This window comes from Lampetra fluviatilis, chromosome 1, assembly GCF_964198595.1.
Source record: "Lampetra fluviatilis chromosome 1, kcLamFluv1.1, whole genome shotgun sequence".
NCBI classification, from domain to species: domain Eukaryota; kingdom Metazoa; phylum Chordata; class Hyperoartia; order Petromyzontiformes; family Petromyzontidae; genus Lampetra; species Lampetra fluviatilis.
In genome coordinates, this window is record NC_136275.1 from 3,284,031 (window position 1) to 3,308,401 (window position 24,371).

The window sequence follows — 24,371 nt, forward strand, 5'->3', positions numbered from 1 at the left end:
CAACAACAGCGATGAAATGTGACGATCGGACGACGATACCGATTAGGCTGCATGTACTTGTGTGATATTGAAATGTATGGCAGTGTGTGGCGCGGTGGCAACACTCGTGCCTCAGAGCATGAAGATCCTGAGTTCGATGCCTGACTTAAAAAAAAATACCTGCAATTCACTACATTGAGTGTACGTGCATGCATGTACCGGCACAGCGGAAAATGTACCGGCACAGCGAAGAATGTACCGGCACAGCGGAGAACGTACCAGCTGCTTATGCAAGAGAGTTTATTGCCTGCTTTGTTTGCACCTCCAGGTAAGTAATTTGCATTGACCATGTGTTGGTTTTACCGCAAGCCTACGGCTGTGGGCCTCTGCCTTTTGATTGCAGTGCTGATCGTAAAACTGCACCATTATTCCAATTTTCGATCTTGGCAAGGTTAATTGGTTATAACACGAGGACAGTTTTGTATTACACCTACCACACCATGGGCTGGAGCGGTTCACCCACAGGAGGGGAAAATGGTTGTATTGACATTTTGGCAAAAACACATAATTTCACAACCACAAAAAGAACACTTCAGTGTATGTAATGCAGTGCTATAAGTGTGGAGTTTTTTTTAATGATATGCTGGCCTGTAGCACTGAATTTTAAAGAGGCATAAATGTTCAACTGAAATGGTGAGGAAGACCGAGGCTGCAATAAAAAAAGAAAGTGCTCACATCGCCCAGCATTGAATGTCTCCCTCCAGACAGATTGGCGCGGGATTTCTTCCAGTTTAACCACTCGGCGTATCTACAGGAAGATTACACATGTTGTTTCAGCAGATAGAAAGAAGACATCCCATTCCTTTATGTTCCTTCAGTTCAAATCATCGCTTTGTTTACCGTGTATGCATTTTTTTTTATTTTTGGTAGAACGAGTGTACGTGCATAAGTGGGATTTTTGTTTTGATCTCTTTGAAGCCATACTCAACGCTGTCATATTCCAGACAAGTGCTTGAGAACAGCCGTTCATTGAATTACATTCGCGGCGTAAGTGGGCTTCGTCAAGTTAAGCTCTAAAAAGGGAAATTCGAAAGTGTACACAGCATGCCCTCAGGAATTAAACACGAGCCGCAAGTTTGACTTACGGGCACCGTCACAGCAGTGGGAATAATGGGATAGGTGCTGCGGGATGTTTTATGGCATCTAATGTGTTTTCGATATCAAATATTTCATTAAAAAAATCACTTCCAGTGTCGCTATGGCCCTGCAGGGGCTGTAATGAAATAGCTGAACGACTCTTCTCAGTAGCTATTTTTTTGCAATAAAAAAAAGCCAGGAGCATGGCTACTTAAGAGAAATAAACGTGCATCGTGCATTCGTGAAAAACCACAAGTGTATCTTCTTGGTTCTTTCGAAAAAGTCACGTAGAAGGGAAATAATAAAATAATAAAAATAAAACATAATAAAATAAAATTCTCACGACGTTTCGGCCACAACACAAGCAGCCGTCCTCAGGTGAAGACAGAGCTGTCTGAAAGACAGCGTTCCAATCAGCTTATTATTTCCCTTCTATGTGACTTTACCGAAAGAACCAAGAAGATGAATCACTGCAGTCACGAAAGCTTTAAATCGAAATTTAACCACAAGTATAATTTAGTCGTCGCCTATAAATGTGACGAGTAAATAATTAAAAATCCTCTTGGGAAAAAGTGAAGAACGTTGAAGACTTCATGACGTCTCCAGATTTGAATTAATAAGGCGTAGTATAGTGTGTGCCGGGCCTGGGTGCAGAGTGATAGCTGTGCCCTGTGCGTGAGATGTAGCTGCAGAGTCAATACTTCTAGATTTGAAGCTTTCGTGACTGCAAGGAATCATATTCTTAGGTTTTTTCGGTAAAGTCACGTAGGTAAAACATCAAAATTAATGAAAATAAAATAAAAACAAAAATCACGACGTTTCGGAGGCAACACAAGTCTCCGTCATCAGGTGGGACCGTCACAGCCGAATTAGCTCAATACTGTCACCACGCTCGCATGGCATGGCAGTTGCGGTCAACGTGCAGTGTCTAAAAAATATTACGAGGGCGAATAAGGGGATGATAGCTTTGTTTTAAACCAGAATTAGTTATTCTTACCAATGGGTTTCGTGACCAGAGCGGCTCAGCTGATCATGGCAAGGATAATTATGATTTGTAACGATTTGAACATTATTTATGCTCCGGCAGGCATTATTTTTTGATGTATCACATTTGCTTAAGACTTCTCAGCAACTTAACCTCTGGCATGACTATGTTGCGTGGGTGTTTGGATCAATTCGGTTTACCGATTCAATGCAGAAGCTTTAATTCAGCTAACCAGGCCAATGCGAACCATTGTCATATACAATACTGCGCATATATAATTTGCAAAGGATTTAAATTGTACAATTTAATCTTGATTTGAAGCTTTCGTGACTGCAGGAATCCATACTCTTTGGTTCTTTCGGTAAAGTCACGTAGTTAGAAATAAAATAAAAACGTGGTGATTTGTTTTATTTTATTTTAATTCTAATTACGTGACTTTACCGAAAGAACCAAAGTGTATGTACAATTTAACTTGCGGTATTTTAGCCGACAAATCCATTCAATGCTCAGTCGGTAGCATGTGAGGCACAGATGAGTTTAACCATCGCAAAGGGGTCATTTAACCATAACCTCACCACGCTGATCAGCGCCCCAAGTTCGATTCCTGACCACGGCCCACACCAGTGGCGATTGTCTGAACGGGTCATGGGCCTCCCCGAGGTCGACTCAGCCTCAGAATGAGTACCTGGTGCGGTGTGTAAACATCGCCAGGGGGGAAACAAAGACGGCCAGGGCGTGGTGCTGGCCACCCACTCTCGCGTTGTGCCGTGCCGGCCTTCATAGGTGGTGCTCGTTCACGGCAACTTGCTCCCAAACAGTCTGTTGTAAACAAAGAATTGTTTTCGTTTGGTTACTGCACGCCGCGAAACGATTCAAGCAACCTTTTTGGCGACGCTGCGTTGGCAGCAGTGGTGCCTATTCAACAGAGGTGTGGACTCGAGTCATGTGACTTGGACTCGAGTCAGACTCGAGTCATGAATTTGATGACTTGCGACTCGACTTGGACTTGCATAACAATGACTTTGTCTCACCTATGAGATGTGGACTCGAGTCATGTGACTTGGACTCGAGTCAGACTCGAGTCATGAATTTGATGACTTGCGACTCGACTTGGACTTGCATAACAATGACTTTGTCCCACCTCTGCTATTCAAAACCCGATCCGTCAGGAGACATTTATTAAAATGTAATTCTCACAGCCCCTCCCCGTGTGCAGTCTCTAACTCTTGTTGACTCTCTGGACTCTCTATTTACGTTCTGTTAAGAGCGAACCGTTGCCCAAAGCATCGCCTATTAGGTATGCGTTTTTCCTATAAGGTAGGAGAGTATTATTGACGGATCTGTTGAGTGTTTGTGTTCATTGCACAACTGTTTAGGCTAGCCAATTAAAAAAGCAAGTTCATCGTTTAAAAAAAATATATAATTAAGATTTGCCAGCACTTTTAGAGTAATTTTATTACAAAAATACATTATTGGTGCACGGTGGTCCAGGAGCATTATTTAAGGGTTGACAAGTGACGTATGTATGTCTGCTGGACTTCTTTCGCACCGTACGTAGCCAAGCGTGCTAATCGGAGGTGCGGGGGGAATGACAAAAATCAAACACAGATAGCAGTGGGGTGTTCAGTTTGTTTTCCTCACCCCCGCACCTGACGGTCTGTGGGTGTTGAAATGTTGGAAAACGCTCATCTCGGTCATACGAATTCCGGTTTCAAGTGGCTCCGTGTAACACGATGTCTGCGCCGTGCTCGTTTAACAGCACTGTGCCGCATCAAGTGTGTCTGTCTGCATTGAATACGAGATTAAAAAAACAAATCTCGATTATTGGCTGCAGGAAATGTGCGACCAAAAATGTAATTTTGAAAAACAATGCATAACATAACGTATTCATGCGTTTCGCAAGACAGCTAAAGTATTTTGTACAATCATCACCCTGGCCAAGCCTGCAGCCAGATTGGAATGGATCAGTTATGGCAACTCTCTCTCTCTCTCTCTCAATGCTACATTAAAATATCAAACACCACCAATTCCATTTTTAAATCCCGACAGCCAAATGTGTCCCCTGCTCGTGCCACGGGTAAGCCTTGCCACTTTGTGGGAATGCAGTGGGGCTCTTCAGGGAACAACCAACAGAGCCTCGAGTCTGTGACCTTTGAACCGTTCTCTCGTGCGTTCGGCAACACATTGAAGCAGTTTTTGCCGTTCAAACTCGGTAGGATGACCGCCTATTCATTCATTCATTCATCCCTTCCCTTGACGAGTTCTCCCTATTCCACAGGGGTGGGGTGGGGTGTTGTCGCGTGAGGGTCTTGCACGCGTACGAGAAATCCCATTGGAATTATCAACATCATCATCAAACAGCAATCGACCTTCTTTATTATCACCATCGTTATTATTCATCAATATCATGATCATCAACATCATCAACATCAGCAGACGTGAAGCCCCCAACCACCGTCACAACGCCTCGAAGTGCGCAGTCGCCATGTATGCCGGGCGATTGTCTGCAGTTGGTTGAATCTGTGGGGTTCCTCCTCATCCTCCTCCTGCTGCTGCTGCTGCTTGTGTGGTGTATTACACGAAGCCTTACAGAAGGATGCGCAGCGGATCCTGGTGATGCACGCAGGATAATGAGGTGCGGGGCTTGAAGCCGCGGGGACTCTACAGCCCTCCGCCCTGGGAAAGCTTCTCAGGGAAAGTAAGAAATATATCTATCTGACAAAATCCCAATTAAATGCTGCACGAACTGACGTGCAAATGCTGCCACACGCTATGACGAGCCGATGGGTGGTGGATGAAACGTAAAAAAAAAAAGAACCGACATGCTGGCACGCGCTAATGACGGTCTTCCTTTTAACGTCGCACAGACGGCTCAAACAGCGGAAGAAAGCCCCGCGCAAGCAAATCCGTTCCGGCGATGCCAAGACTAGTCTGTAATCAACGTAACAATTTGCACTCCGAGAGATTGAGGAGTCTTGCGGTAGATCTTCACGGAGGCGACGTCCTGCACCCGTCCTCCCGAAAGTTAACCGAAGACGCGTCTTCACGTGCAATTGTTTTGAAGCCCCCTCGAAGCCTCTCTCCCACGCTCTGCTCCCTTGAACAGCGACGGCTGATGGCTTTTCGATCACTTTCAATTAGCCTAATTGAATCGCGTGCTGTCAGCGCGCATGCAAACCCATTGAGTCGCCGCGTGTTTTTTACTTTTCCCGTGTTGCCTGCCTGCGACGGTCAGTGTTGCGTGGCGATGTTTAGCAAGCGATGTCTACGACTGTTGAGAGGGATGGGGCTTTGGGTGCGTGGGTGGCGGCGACGCTTGAACGGCAGTGGATTTTGTTGTGAAACTGAATTGTATCATCGCATTGGCAGCGAAGATCCCTTCTCGGGGGAAGGGGTGGGGGGGGGGTGACGCCAATTGTACTGATCTGCTCAGCAGACGGACCCTCGGCTGTTCCCATGTGTCACCGAGAAATGTTTCGGTGCCGTCTTCACTTATTCTCAAGGTAGTGAGGTTGAAATCTAAGCAGCTCCCTGTTTAAATGAGCTTGGGGGCACTATCGCTCCTCTCGTGTCTCTGCAGCCCTGAGAAATTGACAAATTAAAAATCCATGTAACGGGGGCCAGTAGCTCTCAAGCAGATTGTCTATTCGACTGCCAACAAGGTAGAACTTATGTCCCGGAGAGAAATGAGTGCTCACGATCAGCACCTGCAATCCGCAAGATTGCCAGACCTTGGAATAGACGGATAGTTTTATTTAGGACACGATGAGCGATGAACATCTCTTTTTGTTTTCACGGCCCAAGCTGATCGGCAGCGGAATGGACCGGCATAGTATCAGTTGCTGCCCTTCAACTGCGACGCTTCCGTGTCTATGGTCCCTGCCCTCAGCAGCCTGCACCGAACATCATGTTGAAGTAGAGACAGAAACAACACCCCCACCCCCACCCCCCCTTTTAACGCATAAGGGCTGCCTGTTCACAAAGATGCGATGGGCTGAATCGATCAGCCCATTCTGATTGAAGCGCTCTCCCAAACAGTGGCACCCGGACAGATCTCCCATAGCTAGCGCTGCCACAAAAGACAAAGATAGCCCGTGCAGCCTTTGCCAGAATTTATGGGCAAAGTGCCATTCGCGAGCACCTAGGAAGGCCGGCAAGGCACGCAAAGGGGGTGGCTTGCCATTGTCTCCCTCCGATGTTTACACAGCGCACCAGGCACTACATTCTGAGGCTGAGTCGACCTAGGGGAGGCGCAGGACCTGTTCAGATAATCGTCACCGGTCAGTTTAACACGTAGGCTTTCGCGACCAATATCATTCATAATAGAGGTTTTTTTTTGGGTTAGATCGCGTAAATATATAAATGCCTCGTTAAACCCACCACCACCCTACACAGCCAACTAGTAAGGGTTGTCATGTAAACAGAACGTGAACAGTACACATTTACAATCTGAGTACTCAGATTGTAAAAATCTAAATACTCAGATTGTAAATGTTGTGGCTTGGCTCTCCAACACACCGGTGTGTTGTACTAGTAACGAATTGGCATGTTCTGTTAACGTGGCAAACCTTGCCAATTGGCTGTGTCGGGTGGTGGCGGGTTTAACGACACATTTATATATTTTCGCAATCTAACCCAAAACAAAACCCTGCACTATGAATCGTCAGTGGTGTTGGCCGCTGGGTTTGTAGCGCAGCGCGTCAACCTCTGCGCTACCGCTCCCCGCACGCCACTCTGCCTGCCCCCCTGCGGTCATCATTCCCTGGGACCCATGCCGCTGTACAGCAGCAGATCGCTGATCGAGTCACATTGCGTTTGAGAGTGCTGTGTCAGCAAGGGCCATTCTGAAACTCCACCGTGCAAGGCTGTGAAACAGTGCGACTCTTGCTTGACAAGCGCCGATCAAAGCGTGATTGATGCACCAATTAGCCGCGTCAGTTACGATGTCTCGGGTGTTAGTGTTTCTCAGAGTAGCCGTTGTTGTGGGCAGTCTTCAAAGTTCCACTTAAGAGTTGTTGTTCTCACGGAAACTCACCACCCCCGCCAAAGGAACGATTATGTCATCAGATATCCTGAGATGGTTAACAATTTTATATCACCAACACCGCTATTTGATGTTATTTACGAGTGTCGCTTTGAATGGCCTCGTTGAGAGCGTATCTCCTTTCCCGACGCATCTTCTAATATGTAAGTTGATAATTTTCTGCAGGCCATCTCAGGGTTGCTTTCCCATCTTCATTAACGGTGTTGATCATTGCTATTGTGTATTTATCAAAAGTCTTGCTTATTTTTAAGAGACTGGGTCACTACTTCAATTGTGGATTAATGAAACACATTCTTTCATTATCATCATTATTATTATTCTACAAAAGCCAAGCCATAATGGAACTTCGCATTCATTCGTCTTTGCTAGAATCTGATTGATCGTACATCTGTGGTCAACAGCAGAACACTCCCTTTTTTTTTATATAAATCCAGCTTGATCACGTGACTGGCTGGCCTTTAAAATGTCCATTACTCTATTCCCAATGATCTCCGTGGATAATTCATATATGTGGTGTGTGTGTATGATAAGCGGCGCTAATGGGTCTGTAATTCGTCATATCAGTTGCATCTCCCTTTTTGAATAGAACGATTGATGGACCATACCACAATTGAAGTGCTTAATTTATGCTTGTAAACAGCTCCTTTATTATTATTTTTATCCAACAGCTGGTCTCTAATCTCTTTGATAACATTAATTGCGCTGTTACACCACCTGCTCTTGGCACGGGTTATAAGTCGCGTTAATCTGTGTTTGGGGGGGGGGCCTAATCCACGACTGAACGTGTGACAAACTCATCAAGTGGAATACGTTTGTGTTTTACCCCACCCCCGGTTGATACGTGCCTATAAAAGCAACGTATCCATATATTCTGAATGGAAGTGGGAGAATAAAAAATTAGTGTTCAATGTTGTATTACGATCAAGTGTGCTGTTGCGACGTGGACACTGACAACAACAGCAACAAAAAGGCTCGAAGCTTTCGAGATGTGGCTGTATCGAAGAATGCTGAAAATCCCATGGACAGCCAAAACCACCAATACACAAGTTCTGCAAGATATGGGCACTGACAGGCAACTGCTGAAGACCACCATTAGCAGGAAGTGTTACTACCTAGGCCACATTGCCCGAAACGACCACAAATACCAGCTATTAAAGCAAATCCTGGAAGGAAAAATCGAAGGGAAAAAACGACCAGGACGGCCAAAAACGACATGGCTCAGTGACATCAAAACATGGCTACAATTAGCAACAGCAGCACAAACTCTACACGCCGTGCTAGACCGGGACCAATATCATCGTGAAGTCGCACACGCCGTTAGGCAGCACTAAAGAAGAAGAAGTGCTCTTAATTTTAGAACTTTCGTGACTGCAGGAATTATTATTTGGTTCTTTCGGTTAAGTCACGTCTAAAGATAAAATAATAAATTAAATTAAATAATAGAATACGAAGTTTCGATTGCAACACAAGCAATCATCATCAGGTATAATGAAATAGCGACATAATATCTAACCAGAAAACTATAGACAGACATATTAGCAGACAGATATCACAAGATACATACATAGCGAGAGCAACACAGTTGACAGAGAGGGGTGATCGTCTCTGTGGGGTGGCCTTAAATAGACAGAGGGGGGGGCGGAGGCAGAGAGAGGGAGGGGGGTTAGAAAAAATTAGCATATCAATGAGTGGTCCAAAAGAAAACGTGGTGCTGCGAGTACGATGGCACAGCAAGCAAGCCTGAAAATCAGGAGAAAGACACACTAAAATTAAATAACCTTAATTTTAGTGTGTCTTTCTCCTTTTGGACCACTCATTGATATGCTAATTTTTTCTAACCCCCCTCCCTCTCTCTGCCTCCGCCCCCCCCTCTGTCTATTTAAGGCCACCCCACAGAGACGATCACCCCTCTCTGTCAACTGTGTTGCTCTCGCTATGTATGTATCTTGTGATATCTGTCTGCTAATATGTCTGTCTATAGTTTTCTGGTTAGATATTATGTCGCTATTTCATTAAACCTGATGATGATTGCTTGTGTTGCAATCGAAACGTCGTATTCTATTATTTAATTTAATTTATTATTTTATCTTTAGACGTGACTTAACCGAAAGAACCAAATAATAAATAATAAGAAGAAGTGCTGTTGCACTATTGCTGACAGACACGTCTGCCTATACTGCTACGACTTACTGCTTCTTCTTGGTTCTTTCGGTAAAGTCATCACGTAGAAGGGAAGTAATAAAATAATAAAAATAAAACATAATAAAATAATTCTCACGACGTTTCGGCCACAACGCAAGCAACCGTCCTCAGGTGAAGACCAGGTCTGTCGGGGAGACAGCGTTGTCTCCCCGAAACGTCGTGAGAATTATTTAAATCGTGAGAATTATTTTATTGTTTTATTTTTATTTTATTACTTCCCTTCTACGTGACTTTACCGAAAGAACCAAGGAGATGAATCCCTGCAGTCACGAAAGCTTTAAATCGAGACATATTGCTTCTTTGTGTTTTTGTTGTTGTTGCGGTTCTGCTCTGCAGGTTGCACCGTGGCGTTGTTTGGCACGTTGTCCGACGTTTCACTCCACTCACTCGAAGCTTCTTCGGGAACAGCACGTGGAGTAAAAAAAGTTGGACGTCACGCCGAACAGCATACGGCGCACATCGGGCAATTGTTCACAGACTTACTATAATCTGTCGGGGGCCTATGAATATCTATTGGCCACGTCAACATTGTATCACCTTGACATTTCCTACTCGTCTTCAGAAATGCTTTTCTTGCGATCCAATATTATATTTATATGTAAAAAGCAAAATTACAATCGAGCGCTTTGAGTGTAAATTGAAGTGTGGGAGCAGTTTGTCGTATCAGGAGTTGGCGAGCTCTGGATTCGCAATGGTTAACGGTTAATTGCGCATTGGCCAAAGCAGCTTTATTTATTTTGATCTCCGACACGTTCTGCCGTGAAATTCACTAGTTACTTGTGCCCCCGTTCACTCGGAGATGCAGCTGGCAAATTGTCTGCTCTCGGAGCGTATTGTACTCGTATTATGGGCAAAAAGCCACAAAAATTATCGCAATGGAACATTGCTGATTTTTTATTCAGCGCTATTCTAATTTGCACCATTCTTTTTACAAAATGTAAAAGAAAAGCTACTCTTACATTTATAGGACGACTGAACAATTATTAAAAGCTGCTGCTTTGTTAACGGCAAAGTGCTTTTAGCGAGCTCAAATATATACCAAATTCTCCGGCGTGTTATCCGATGGAGTTATGCAATGTGCAAATGGCCTGGCATCAGTGCAACACAAGAGGACACGACATTTTTAGGAAGACAGTTGTGAGCACCCCCTCCATTGTCGATGGCTTTGCGTACATCATTGCACAGCAGTGTTGCGTTGTACCGAGGAAATCTTGTCTCGTGCGCAGAGCCTTACATTTACTCCACAAATGTTTATTTTTTTGTAGCTTGCATGCTCATTAGAGCGTACAGTTTTGAACAAAGAGACATGGTCCTCGTCTCAGTTGTCAACAGCTATCTTGGCAGTAGCGCAAACCTTGGGCAAGTTTACAGACAGCGGCTCGCGTTTAAAATCGTGTTCAACCTTTACGATGCGTTGCGTAGGGCGTTTAAAGCCATTCGCGATTGTTTTTGTAAAATGCTGCATGCATGTGCGCAACGCGTGGACAAGTAGGCCAAAATATACTGAAGAGCCACGCAGAGCACCTTCCAGTGCAGGGGTCGGCAACTTGCAGTTGCGAGGCGCCTGCGGTGACTCTTTACGAACTGCTACGCGTTGCTAATTACGAAGAACTCGCCGTCTCTCGTACTCACATCGCATTGGGGCTCTTGAAATATTGAGGGGGGGTTTTTTTTTTTCCGCGTGTGTTTTTTTTTACCGAATTCTAAATAAAAAATGTCTCTCCTTAATGGGACCTCCTTTGCCAGTACCAAAATATACTGATAGGGATTTTGCCCTTTTTTCTGGCAACAAAACTGATACCTTTTGCAAGGAATAATGCTTACATTAACCACAATACTTGCAGTCAAATGCAAACAAAAAACAATACTCTGATAATTTATGCATTGTCTTTGAAGCTGTCTCTGGTGTGGACCAATCAGTTTCAAAGACAATGCATAAATTATCAGAGTATTGTTTTTTGTTTGCGTTTGACTGCAAGTATTGTGGTTAATGTAAGCATGATTCCTTGCAAAAGGTGTCAGTTTTGTTGGCAGAAAAAAGGGGAAAATCCCTATTAGTATGTCTCTCCTTGTTATTTTGGATGCCCACGCCGGGTCGAGTGGAACTAGAGACGGTGCTCCGTCGGAGTTGAGGGTACGGAGGAACCTTCCGGCAGCACGCGAGCAAGAATCTTGCAGGGCTGCACCTTTACCTTTAACAATACAATTCATGCAACGACAACAACAACAACAAAACCACACAGGTCTGAGAAGACAAACGCATTTCATATTTGCTGCTTTATTGAGGCGGAGTAATACCATCGACGCTCGCGTGCGAAAGTGGGAAAAAGGTAACGCTGCCAAAGCTCGCGTGAAAATCTACGGAGGCGTTTCTCTGCGAAAGCCAAGGCCTGTCACAACTTGTTCACGTTCTTAAGGGCGACGCTCCTCACGCTACAGAAAAATATTGCCACGTCTAGATCTTACCGGAAAATATAAGGGTGACTGTTAAACCGATGCAGAGCATCCATCTCTTTGCTGGGTAAATAGCAACTAAGAAGCGATCATCCGCAATGATTAAAAGTCCGTCACGTTACGCAGTGCGGCGTTGTACAAAATCGGAGAGGGCATCTCTTCGATGCGCGACGCCAGTGTCCGTTCAAGATAACGACACAAACGACGTGACTGAGATCGCACGGTAGCATTCCTACAAGGGCAACCCACAGGATTTTGTCCACGAAGCAAACGAGGCAGGGTTTTCATGAGCGCGCCCGACACGAGAAATACTTCGAGAACGTGAACACTAATGCCGACATATAAATTCGCAAGCTTCGCTGATGTCAGCACGGAACGTCTACGAGACCCTTCACCCCTCTTCTTCCAGTGTCAGCGTTTAGGAGAAATCACCACCTGAGAAGAGAAGCGCAAAATGTATTTTATTGAGCTACTGCTCAGCATGACTGTGTTTTTTTTTTAATCCAATTAGAAATTAACGCTCGCTACATTTATAACACTTGCACGCGATTAGAAATGTATTGTGTAAAACCGAGTGCAATTGCGATGCACGTTATTCAGCCCGCTGAGTAACGTAAAAAAAAACTATTCCAGTGCATGCGATAGAAGTGTGTTAATGTCACTACGATATTTATAATCTTATACCCTATGAATGGTCTTAATAGCGCCGAATGAGCGTCATTAAATATACGTGGATATTTTTCGAGGTGTCGGCCATGTCCTCAATGATACAGATTATGGTAAACAATGCAGTGCGCATGCACTATTAACAGTAGGGGGTGACCCATTTATAGATACGCCACTACAATCATATGGATAAATTCCAGGGAAAAAAATATACCAATCCTCTACACGTCTCAAACCAATCTCAATAGACGGATGTAACATTTTAACACTCCCGCCATGCACTATTTTTCCAACAAAGCTGACCGAAATGTACAATGTGTTAGGCCAACCGCGCTAATCGCACCCCCGATTAGCATAGGTTGGCTACGTACGGTGCGAAAGAAGTTCAACATAGAGACGTACAAGCTGAGGTCACTGATGCTATATCTAAATAAGAGGGCCATTAGAAATCAGTGGGGTATCCATACATCGATCACTGTGTAGAATTAGAAAGTCTTCGTACGTAAACTAGAAGCGAGAGGACCAGGCCTTAACCACAACAACCTTACCAATCCTTACCTACGATAAACTCCGTACACCCATATACTCTTTGGTTCACGTAGGTAGAAAACATAATAGAGATCACGACGTTTCGATCGCAACGCAAGCAATCGTCATCAGGTGAAAGAGCAGCCTGCATCAGCAGCTTCCCTCGTCTTGCTTACGCCTGATGACGATTGCTTGCGTTGCGATCGAAACGTCGTCATCTATTATTTTTCCGACCTACGTGACTTTACCGAAATAACCAAAGAGTGCAGTCACGAAAGCTTCAAATCAAGATTGCATATACCCACTCACTCTCCGCACTCCCACTTCCACCTCTGCCTCCCCCACATCCCCACCCCCCTGCTTCCGTGCCCCATCATCAAACACGTCCACCCTGCGTGCTGCGGTTGACGTATTCCCTGTGCAACAGAGGTCGCAACCGGGTACCCGATACCCGTACCCTACCCGATACCCGGCTACCCGGCCGGGTACGGGTACCCGTTTGCGACCCTGGTGCGGCCGGGTACGGGTAGACCGTGAGTCACTGGTGAGTAACCGTTTGTTACTAATTTCCCAACGTCTTGTGTCTCTTCTCACAATTCAAGTTCCTAGAATCAACCCACCCGCGCCTGCAACATGGCTTCATCCCAGAGGTCGCAATCAGGTACCCGATACCCGTACCGTACCCGGCCGGTTACGGGTAGGGTACGGCCGGGTACGGGTACGGGTAAGGAATCAAAACCCGTTTGCGACCTCTGCTGTGCAATCTGAACAAAACGGGCAAGGCGACGTGAACCCCCCCCCCCCGCCCGCGTCACCGTGGCTACCATCGTGGCCGACGCTGGCCTCACCCTGGCAGCTGCTACACTCGCAGCTGTGGATGACGGGCAGCACGACGGGCTCGCTCTCCCCGTTGGCGCACTCCAGGCGCAGGAACTGCACCGGCCGCTGGGGGTCGAGCCGGTAGCTGCAGCACTCGCACTCGGCCTCGATGTACGGCTCCTGCGTCGCGCAAAAGGGGTGCGCAAGGTCACGAGCGTTCGGAAGACGAGGTGTGGCGTGTCATCGTGGCGAGGTGTTAACTACCTCGCCGACCCCGACGCCTGCTGTCTATTTGGAGTTTGGATGTCTCTTTCTCATCATCATCATCATCATCGCGGTGGCTAGGAGATGTTAACTATCTCACCTGGTGTGCAGGCGGTTGTGGGTTCGATCCAGACCCTGACGCCTGCTATCTATTTGGAGTTTGGATGTCTCTTTCTCATCATCATCATCGCGGTGGCTAGGAGATGTTAACTATCTCGCCTGGTTGTGCAGGAGGTCGTGGGTTCGATCCAGACCCTGACGCCTGCTGTGTATATTTGGAGTTTGGATGCCTCTTTCTCATCATCATCATCGCGGTGGCTAGGAGATGTTAACTACCTCGCCTGGTGTGCAGGAGGTCGTGGGTTCGATCCCGACCCTGACGCCTGCTGTGTATATTTGGAGTTTGGATGCCTCTCCTCGTGGTCGCGTGGATTTTTCTCCGGGTCCTCCGGTTTTTCACTCCACATGTATAAACGTGCGTTTAGAGTATTTTCCGCACAATAAGCCACTTTATCATTACGGCGAGGTCGCTTCTAAAGAAGAGCTATATAGCTAAGTGGGACTTACCTGGTAACATACAAATAGTTTCGTTTTCATTAAATTTCACATAGATTGCACTTCCTGGCAGAGTACAGCGACCAATGACAGAAACAATTTATTCAGACGACAAGAAATTAAAAATGACAAAGCCAACACCAAAACCTTTGGTTTTTCACCTTCGTCGTTTCTGAAGCAAAACAACAATAATCAAACTGCATCATTTCTTCAAGTGGGGCCATTGATCATCTCTCTACCTCTGCAGACCTGGGAACCTGGTGCTCATTCCACATTCCAAAGATTAATGCAAGTCTATCCCGAGGACAATCATTGTCGACCTTTCACAAAGTGGTACCTATTTTATACATGCTGTACTCTGCTTGCGTACATGGATGCCTGTAGATATCTGTCTGAAGAGCAAGTAGGCTTATGTGCTAAATATATAAATAATGTCATCCAAAATAGAGGGTTTTTTGGGTTACGTAGGTAAAAAATAATAAAAATGAAAACAACTAAAATAACAGATTAGAACAACTAAATTTAATCACGACGTTTTGGAAGCAACACAAGCCTCCGGAGGCTTATGATTTAATTTTGTTGTTTTCATTTTTATTATTTTTTACCTATGTGACTTTACCGAAAAAACCATAGAGTATGGATCCTTGCAGTCACGAAAACTTCAAATCTAGAATTTTTTTTGTTAGATCGCGTAAATATAATTGTCGATAACTCCACCACCACCCGACACAGACAATTAGTAAGGTTTGTCACGTGAACAGAACATGCCAATTCGTTACTAGTACAGCACACCGGTGCTGCGTTGGAGAGTAAACCATAGAAAATAACGTAATGTTATTTATGTATGGAGATAGAGAACAGAATTCTGGTCATGTACACCCGTGAAACTCGGCACGTGGGCCAATATTTCAAAGGGTGTCATGTAACAGTGACACCTGACTCAATTATTCCAAAACCTTTCATGTTCGTAACTTTTAAAGGCACTAGATTTGCATGTCTGCAAAAGAAAACATCAAAATAAACAACACATCCATTCGGCACAAAGTGAATCACATCCTTGCCCAACCGTTTTGAGTGTAATATTTTTCAAAACATTGGGTCAATTAAAGTCAGTACAAAGTCTTAGGGGATAGGGGGGGGGAGATGGGAGGCCTGGGGTGCCGAGATAATTAAAACCTTTCACATCTTACGTTTTTTTTTTACGTGTGCAATGTCTCACACGTTTTTCACGTGGGATGTTTCTGGACGATATATTTTGACACGGCGACTGAATATCCTTTGGTACAATTTGATTTTTTTGTGCGGTGTCGCCCAGGCGCACCTTGCAAGGCACTTACTTCTCATCGAGCTCACGGTGGGTAAAATAAAGGCAAACGATGGACTCACTGACCCCCACCATTTGTAAGCAATAGCCAACATAATCCGACATGTTTTTTTCTCTTGGGTAAAAAAATATCTAGACATATATAATAAATATATAATAAACATCCAAATCGTAATAAAAATTGTACCATTCAATTAGGGTGTCTTTGCAGAGCAATGAGCGGTGCTTGCACATGGAAAGCACTGGCATTGCGATAACGATGTGACCATCGATTGATGTTATTCCAGTACAGGTGCCCATCAGGGAAAGGTTGGCCAATATGTGAAATTGATCATTAAAAATGTATGCTTGCTGACAATTTCCACCCCGTGAATGTCCGGTGAGCCGTGTCTGGTTTATTGCACAGTGTGCAGAGTACACCGACGCATAGCGGGGAGCAATTTATTCAGAAGACATGGCGAAGGCAACGCCAGACATACCTTCGTTTTCTTTTAGGGTTAATCAACGACAGCCACCATGACCGGTAGCCATTTTGAAAATGTACTGTCGGTTCGGAAGATCATGAACCGGAAATCGATTGTTGAGTCTGTTTCGGTGGGAATACCCACACTTTACCCCACGACCGCACAAGACCCCGCCGGTCGACTCAACTGCAGGTGAACACGACGCGTCTGGGGGTGTTTAAAACTATTTTCTATTTGCACCGTTGTATTCTTGGATCTTTCGGTAAAGTCACATAGGTAGGTTCAAAGAAAATAAAAAAACTAAAAAAACACTACGACGTTTCGATCGCAACACAAGCGGCCGTCTTCAGGAAAAGGGGGGTTAGATTCCAAGGCAAACTGTTTATAAGGGTTTGAAATGGGCGTAGCCCAAATGTCAGCAGCCAATGATAATGCAAGTGGTGGGCAGCCAACCCAACGGTGGATGGTTTTCCACCAATCAAAGGGCTGCCAGGTGAAAATTAGCATGTTAATGAGAGATTAGCATGTTAATGGCAGGTAGGATGGGAACATCACAGCCAGTTATGACTTAAACTTGTTGATAACGTCCTTCCAATGATTGTTCAGTTTGTACCCATCTTCTCGGTTGAAATTGTGTCTGTGTCTATATATATGGATGGCTTCATGAACGAATCTTTGTTGATAGCCAATGGGCTTGCAAAATACCTTCGTCTTAGATAAATCAATTTCGTGTGAGCCCACCGCATTAAAACAATGATCAGCCACGGCCTAGGTATTGGTTTCGTCGTAGTTTTTTGTTATTTCTTGTTATTTTCTTTTGAACCTATCTACGTGACTTTACCGAAAGACCCACGAATATGAATTCCTGCAGTCACGAAAGCTTTAAGTCAAGATTTGCACCGTTGTTTCAAGTGCCGGGCAGGGGAGATGGAATGGAACCGGTGACCCTCTGCAGTTCAAGTCCGGCTCGCTGACCGTTACACAACTGTGGCAGCTGCAATCAGATCGCAGTTAAAAAGGTGATACCGAAATGCTTATTGCCATAAATATATTTCTATACTGTACTGTGTGTGCAGCAAACCGGTAATCAGTTCTTTTAGCAGCTATTTTTTCGCGGTTACCGGTATTGAAAAGACGATTTAACGGCCTTAGTTTTTTTTTATGTTCCACGGAGTGGTGACAAGTCAACAAGTAAATACATAGAACAAATTTGTGCAGTCTCTTACTCTTCATTGCATTAGGGTTGAATATTTTCCTGATCATCCACAGTCCGGCCAGATGGAGAGGTGGTTATAGAATGCCCAACTCACGTTCATGAAGTCATTCGTACAATGTGTCATTTTCACTGCCATTTCAGGACTCCGATTGGAGAATGAGTCTCGCTTCCATCCTTGTTTGAGGATATACATGCTTATTCCGAGTTTTCACAGACCACCTTGAAGTGAGTTGTGCTCGCATGTTGTCGTTAGAGTTGTAAACGGCAATAATTTCAAGGTATTATACCGATTGGTTTATGGGGGCGAGAAAGGCACACGGTGATTATCAGCCAAGGGCTGCTAATCGATTGACACTGATGCATAATCGTCGTGCAACAGGCGCTGTAGGATTTGGAAGTGCGCGGTCAATTTCAATCGCATCAACTTCTTCTCATGTGTAACAATGTCAGCTGCTAGACACCTGAGTATTTAATACTAGGGGATGAGCTTTTCATTCTGTCCAACTTGGCACTGGCCGCAACCCCCTCCACCCGCACCACCTCCCTTCATCAACACACACCGCAATTCTCGCCATCCTACCTTCATGGAAAAAAAAACACAAAGATGGATCAGTCCGCAAATTAGCTGTCATGTCCAGGCAGCCACTGATTTAATGAACATCACATTCACGCCACCCCTTTTGTGAAGGAGTCACTTCACAAGGCGCCTTACACGTGACATGAGAAGGCTGTTGGGAGAGAAGCAGAGAAAGCAGAAAGATCGGACAGGATGAAGGGAATTTGAGCCAAAGGCCTGGCAGTGAGCAGAGAACGATGCATTACGGGCAGCCGTCACCCCTCTGGTGCGCGGGAGTCTGGCTGATGCGCTTTCATCCCCCCGTGACGAGGCCGAGAGGGATGGCGCACATGCGGTACGACGTTCACCTGTGGTATGACGATGGTGCGTGACGGACACCTCCCCCGGCAGTAGCTCACTTCCACGCCCGCGATGTGGCACAGGCCCTTGGTGATGTTGCGCACTTCTGTGTAGCGCTGGCACACGTCCGCCTGCTCATCTGCGTGTGGTCGGGCGAGCCAAAGTGGGATGCAAACCAATAAGTGAGCAACCCTGGCACAAGATCGAGCAGGCTGTCACGCTGAAGCCACTGTTGCTGCTGCAACTGCCAAGCGAGTGAACTAATTAACTGATTGAATAATGTAAAGGGGGTAATTGAATAGAAGTGCATTATCCTATCCTGTAACCTTCAACCGCTGTGATGTGAAGTGCCTTTGACAAGATCGGTATGGATGGATGTGGATATATCATACGCACATACTGCTTGAAGAAGAGGGTGCGTTGTCATATCGGTATTGTGAGACCGACAAAAGCCTAAATATGTATGGCAAATACTACTGTTATTGTAATATTAAAATAATAATTAATAATTCAGTCGAATATTGAATTCAGCAAATGCGACAGAATATTGTTAAAGTGATGGATAAATCGTACTCGGCATTTAAGTACACACATTACGGTAAACTAAATAACAAACCATAAATCACTTAACTTTTTAAAGCCGTCTCAATTAACATAATATACAGACCCATGAAATTGAAGTTGCATTGCCATGACGGTTTGTCAGTTGCTGCACGAGTGGTTGGAGATGCTATGATTTTTCACAATATCTTTAATCTCACGTAGGCCTCTACGGCATTAACCGCTGATGGAGTGAGGTGCCATATGAGGCTCCATCCAGTCAAATATGAGACGGGATGCAATAATCAAGGGCGACATTTACATGACATCAAAATTCGGTTTGCCAGCGTTAGGAAATTGCCGTCCAACTAAATAATGTCAGGTGCACACATCTGTGCAGCAATGAAATAAGACGCAGAAAAAAATCGCTGCGTCAGTCTTTTGGAGCAAACAGCATCTACGGCTGCACATTTGTCCCCCCCCAGACCAGAAGCGATGTAAGCGAACATCACAATGAAATTGGCGATACTTTTTCTGCGGCAGCCCCTACTAGATAAGGCGATGATGATACACAGCAGTGTGGAGGGTGTGCATCAGAAACCTACCGATCACCTCCTTCCTGCACACAGGGCAGCAGCTACCCGGTTCCTCCACCTTCACCTCTCCCTAGGTAGGAGAGCACAGCAGACGTTATTTCTCCAACGTTTTATTTTATTTCTGTCAGTACCGCATCATGTCGATCAGCATAATAATATGAGAACATGATAATTGTTTTTTTACCCTTTTATCTGGCAACAAAACTGACACCTTTTTTTACAAGGAGTCATGTTTGCATTGACCATAATACCTGCGGTCGGAATGCAAACAAAAAACACGACTCTGATAATGTATGCACTGTCCTTGAAATTGATTGGTCCACACCCGAGACAGCTTTTCTTAGAGCCTAGTCTCACATGGTGTTGGACCAGATGACGCCAAAAGGACAATGCATACATTATCAGAGTTGTGTTTTTTGTTTGCATTCCGACCGCAGGTATTGTGGTCAATGCAAACATGACTCCTTGTAAAAAAAAGGTGTCAGTTTTGTTGCCAGATAAAAGGGTTAAGAACCAATTATCATATTTTGCTACTGGCAAAGGAGTTTCTAACGCGAGCAGGTATTTTTTGCGAATCGGATGCAAAGTTCGATCGATAACTCGGAGGTGTACAGCCAGAGCTCAAAGTGTCTCATATGCTGGCCTGGACAGGTGAGAACCCTGAACAGGTCAGAAACCCCTGGATAGGTGAGCGGCCTAGACAAATGAGAAGCCTTGATGCTTCGTGTGTGCAGTGGGGAGAGAGCCGTGGGTGGGAATCAAACCGATTTCACAGCGCGGTGCACAAACAACTACAGCCACACATCCCCCCAGAGAAAGAGAGAGAGAAAAAAGGATCACAAATTCTCAGAATATATTTCCTTGTGCACACATTAAACATTTACATCTTATTTGATCCAGGCTACATTGGCTACAGCTAAATATTCTCGGCAGCAGTGGTGTGCAGGTTTGTTCCATGCGCTGGGAGGTGTTTCAAAGACAACTAAAAATCAAGGCAGCCATAACACAGACGCGCACGCCATAGCATATCAACCTACTTTTGTTTTTCAATTACATACTTGGTGCTGGCATGTCAAGGCTGTCCTACCGTGCAAAAAAAAAATACGCGTGTTTATAAACTCGCAAACAAAGTGCTGCTACGAGACAGACATCACAGCGATAAACTCCGCGTGCTCCTGACGCGGTTGTCTGGCTAGACCACCTGAATGTGAAATTGTGTTCGTTGCTTTGCCATCTACATCGGCAGTGGGAAAGAAGAAGCTGCTACGACGACGTTTCCAAATAAAAGAAAAAATGCAGATGAAGCGTTGCGCTTGGCTGGCTTCGTGTGTGCGTGTATGCACGTCAAACTTCTTTCGCACCGTATGCAGCCAACCGTGCTACGTTTAGTCGAGCGACGGTGGGGCAGGAAACAGGCGTCGCCGCTCCCACGGGGGTGTGAAATGTGCCGCGGCGAGACGGTGAGTGACACCGGGGAGAAAGGGGTCAGACCTCCAGGCACTGCAGCTTGGGGCAGTCCGCCTTGCAGATCTTCATGCTGTTGATGCAGCGGCATTCGTGGCAGCCCTCCATCCAGCGCTGGCCAGACTAGCGCACGCACACACGACAACAACGACGACGACGACCGACAACAGCAAACACCCGCGTTGGTTGTTGCTGACATCGGCAGGACGGTTGGGACCATAAAAACAATAGGTGAGGAGATGAGGACGGTGGCGAGGTGGGTGGGGTTGAGAGGGAGAGAAACGTTGCAAACATTTCACATTGCGGCATTCCCTACCGAGCAGCACCTCCGAAGGGCGCCGACTAATTTACACGTTTCTACATCGCTCCCGACGCAATTCTCATCCGTTATGCAAACAATTAAGACGGAGCCCAAGAAAAAAAGGAACTGATATAAAAATACAGTTTCATAGGGACACATTTAAAATAAATAATCAAGGCCAGGTCAATGGGTTCGTAGATATTTCGTGCGTGAAAAAAACACATTTGCAATTTAATGTGTAGTCAGAGGCAACCCCCCCTCCCGCCTCCTACCCACACCCTTTCATCTATAAACGCACAGTTAATTCTGCATTGCAACGTAATGGCTCCGGGAAAACCTCGAGTCAGGGGGTTAACGAGCGGAATCCCCCAGCAGTTCATTCACGCGGAGCTGATTCCAGTAAACCCCACAGATTTAGCGAGCGTAAAGAAAAGCAGAAACACTGCAGCCGTTTCTGGCGAAGCAGCATGTATGGCCCGAGCGCACGTTTTCTCTTTAGGTTATTTAATATTCCCGCAGATATTATCTGCTGCTCGCAAAATAATGAGAATGCGAACAATTTGTATTCATTTGTCGATGCATTACTGGATGACGGACTTCCCACGCCTTCTCAGTTGAGGGGGTCGTATGACCATACTTCACCACGCCGTTGAGTGCGGGTTGAGGAAGCAGACGACCGGGACCCGTCAGTTGTTGCTCGCCATTGATATTAGCCGTGGCCGGGAATCAAACTCGGGTCGCCGGCTTCATCGTGCAGTGCGCAAACTGCTGCTTCACGCCAAGAAGCAGTAGAACTACCACTTTTCTCTTTAGAATACTGCTTCACGTCCTCCTGGGCATTTATGAAAAAGAGCTCCTTTAAATTTCGATTTAAAGCTTTCGTGACTGCAGGGATTCATCTTCTTGGTTCTTTCGGTAAAGTCACATAGACGGGAAATAATAAAGTAATAAAAATAAAATATCATAAAATAAATAATAACAGCGTCCACATATTCAGACGCTGTCTTTCCGACAGACCTGTTCTTCACCTGAGGACGGCTGCTTGCGTTGTGGCCGAAACGTCGTGATAATTATTTTATTATGTTTTATTTTTATTATTTTATTATTTCCCTTCTACGTGACTTTACCGAAAGAACCAAAAAGAAGAGCTCCTTTGCTCGTCCGATTTCTCCTGGATAAATCAAGATTTCGATTGTGAACACCAAAATTGATAAACGTGCGTCTCAGCTCGTTGCAGTACTTCCACATGCACGCGGAAAGCATTCCCGTTTTTTTTCTCTGAGCCAGGCCGAATTCGCTACAGCGACAGCAGCTGTGGTGAACAGATTCGCTCACTGCAGCGGCAGAATACAATTACACAGCACTGCTGTCTCGAGAGGGGTGGGTGGCCAACAGCGCGCCCGGCCGCCTTTGTCTCCCTAGTTACGTACCAGGTACTCATTTGAGGCTCAGTCGACCTAGGGGAGGCCCAGGACCAGTTCAGATAATCGTCAACGGTGTTGTCCATGAGTGGAAATCAAACTCGGGTCACCGGGTTCGTAGCGCCGCGCGCTATACGTTACACTATCGCTCCCATTTCTCCACATATACACATCCATGTGTGTTGCTACTATTTTGAAAGAAAAAAAATCAATGAGTTTATTAAAAAAAAATAACAAATCTGGCTGCAGCCTGATGATTCCGGTTGTAATTACTGGCGAAATGTCGTACTCAGATTGTAAATGTTGCGGCTTTGCTCTCCAACACACCGGTGTGCTGTACTAGTGACGAACTGGCAAGTTCTGAGATTTGATTCTTGGCCATGGTTAACATCGGCGGTGACATCTGAACCGGTCCGGGGTCACCCCCTTCACCAAACTGCACTGACCAGCGTGGTGAAGTTTGGTCAATTAACATTCACGACCTCGACGACAAAGGCGAAGACATCATCCATCAAGTGGACTAACCAAGGGCTGTAATTGATTATTAGTAATAATATAATGTACAAAATACGTATTATGTTAAACGCAATATATATTAACATCGTGCTTAGTTGTATTGTAATCTACTTCTGAACATTAATACAACGCACAGGGGCATAGTACAATTACACGGCTATCTCAAAAGATGTTGTTCTGGCATTAGAGACTGTAATTACCCGTGGATGCCATTCACCTGACACGTAAAATATGAAAATTATTTTAAAATTGAGAATATAAGTGGAAAAAACTGGCATCACGGCTTTGTTACCGCACCGTAACAGAGTAATTGTTTTCTTGGGTGTGCGGTCGTTTTTTCGGAGACTGATAACCCTTCCAATGTTGTGTTTCCACTCCGAATTATGTGGATATAATGGGGCTCTTTGTGTGGACTCCTCGCATCCTACGGTTGGTCCCTAATTGATGGGATATGCTGGCCATGAACTTAGGATAACCCCCGGTCCCAGGTGCCAACCGATGATTAACACACACCGCGACAGCTTTACAGCTCATGAGCCGCAACACTGTGAGGCAATCAGAATATCTCAGCAAGGGGGAAAACGCCGCTTCGAGCTGGGGGGGGAGAGAGAGAGAGAGAGAAATGACAACGGAGACAACAGCAAACCCCTGCTGGCTTTGGCCGCTAAATATTGCGAATAACGATCCACAATTTAGAAGGGGACGGGTGGCCCAAAAAAAAAAAAACCAACGTAATAATGTGATAATAATTAAAAACTTGTAATTTTTTAAAAGAGAGAAATGACAACTCGGAAGAAATGCGGACGAGCGGGAAACGAAGCCGCCAGGCGGTAAACCGGCGGCCAAATTCCCTCTGCAAGCTCTGCTGTCCTCTACATATTAAGGTGTTCATCAGCCAATATAATGAGTATTTAAATCCGAACGACATAAGAGAATGGCGCCAAAAAAAGACGTGGCACTACTTAAAGCATATTGGCATA

General features: G+C 45.3%; 1 protein-coding gene across 1 annotated transcript in view; it reads right to left on the reverse strand.

Moving 5' to 3' along the window:
• Nucleotides 1–11,605: 11,605 nt before the first annotated feature.
• LOC144953166 (SCO-spondin-like) overlaps nt 11,606–24,371 on the reverse strand; it is a 187,033-nt gene continuing 174,267 nt past the window's right edge. Inside the window, exons 107-111 of the mRNA XM_078883760.1 lie at nt 21,181–21,276; nt 19,699–19,759; nt 18,562–18,692; nt 13,844–13,994; nt 11,606–12,236 (exon numbers count right to left, since the gene is read on the reverse strand). Coding sequence (XP_078739886.1) covers nt 12,220–12,236; nt 13,844–13,994; nt 18,562–18,692; nt 19,699–19,759; nt 21,181–21,276 — 456 coding nt within the window. The 3' untranslated portion in view covers nt 11,606–12,219. The remainder of the gene's footprint in view (nt 12,237–13,843; nt 13,995–18,561; nt 18,693–19,698; nt 19,760–21,180; nt 21,277–24,371) is intronic.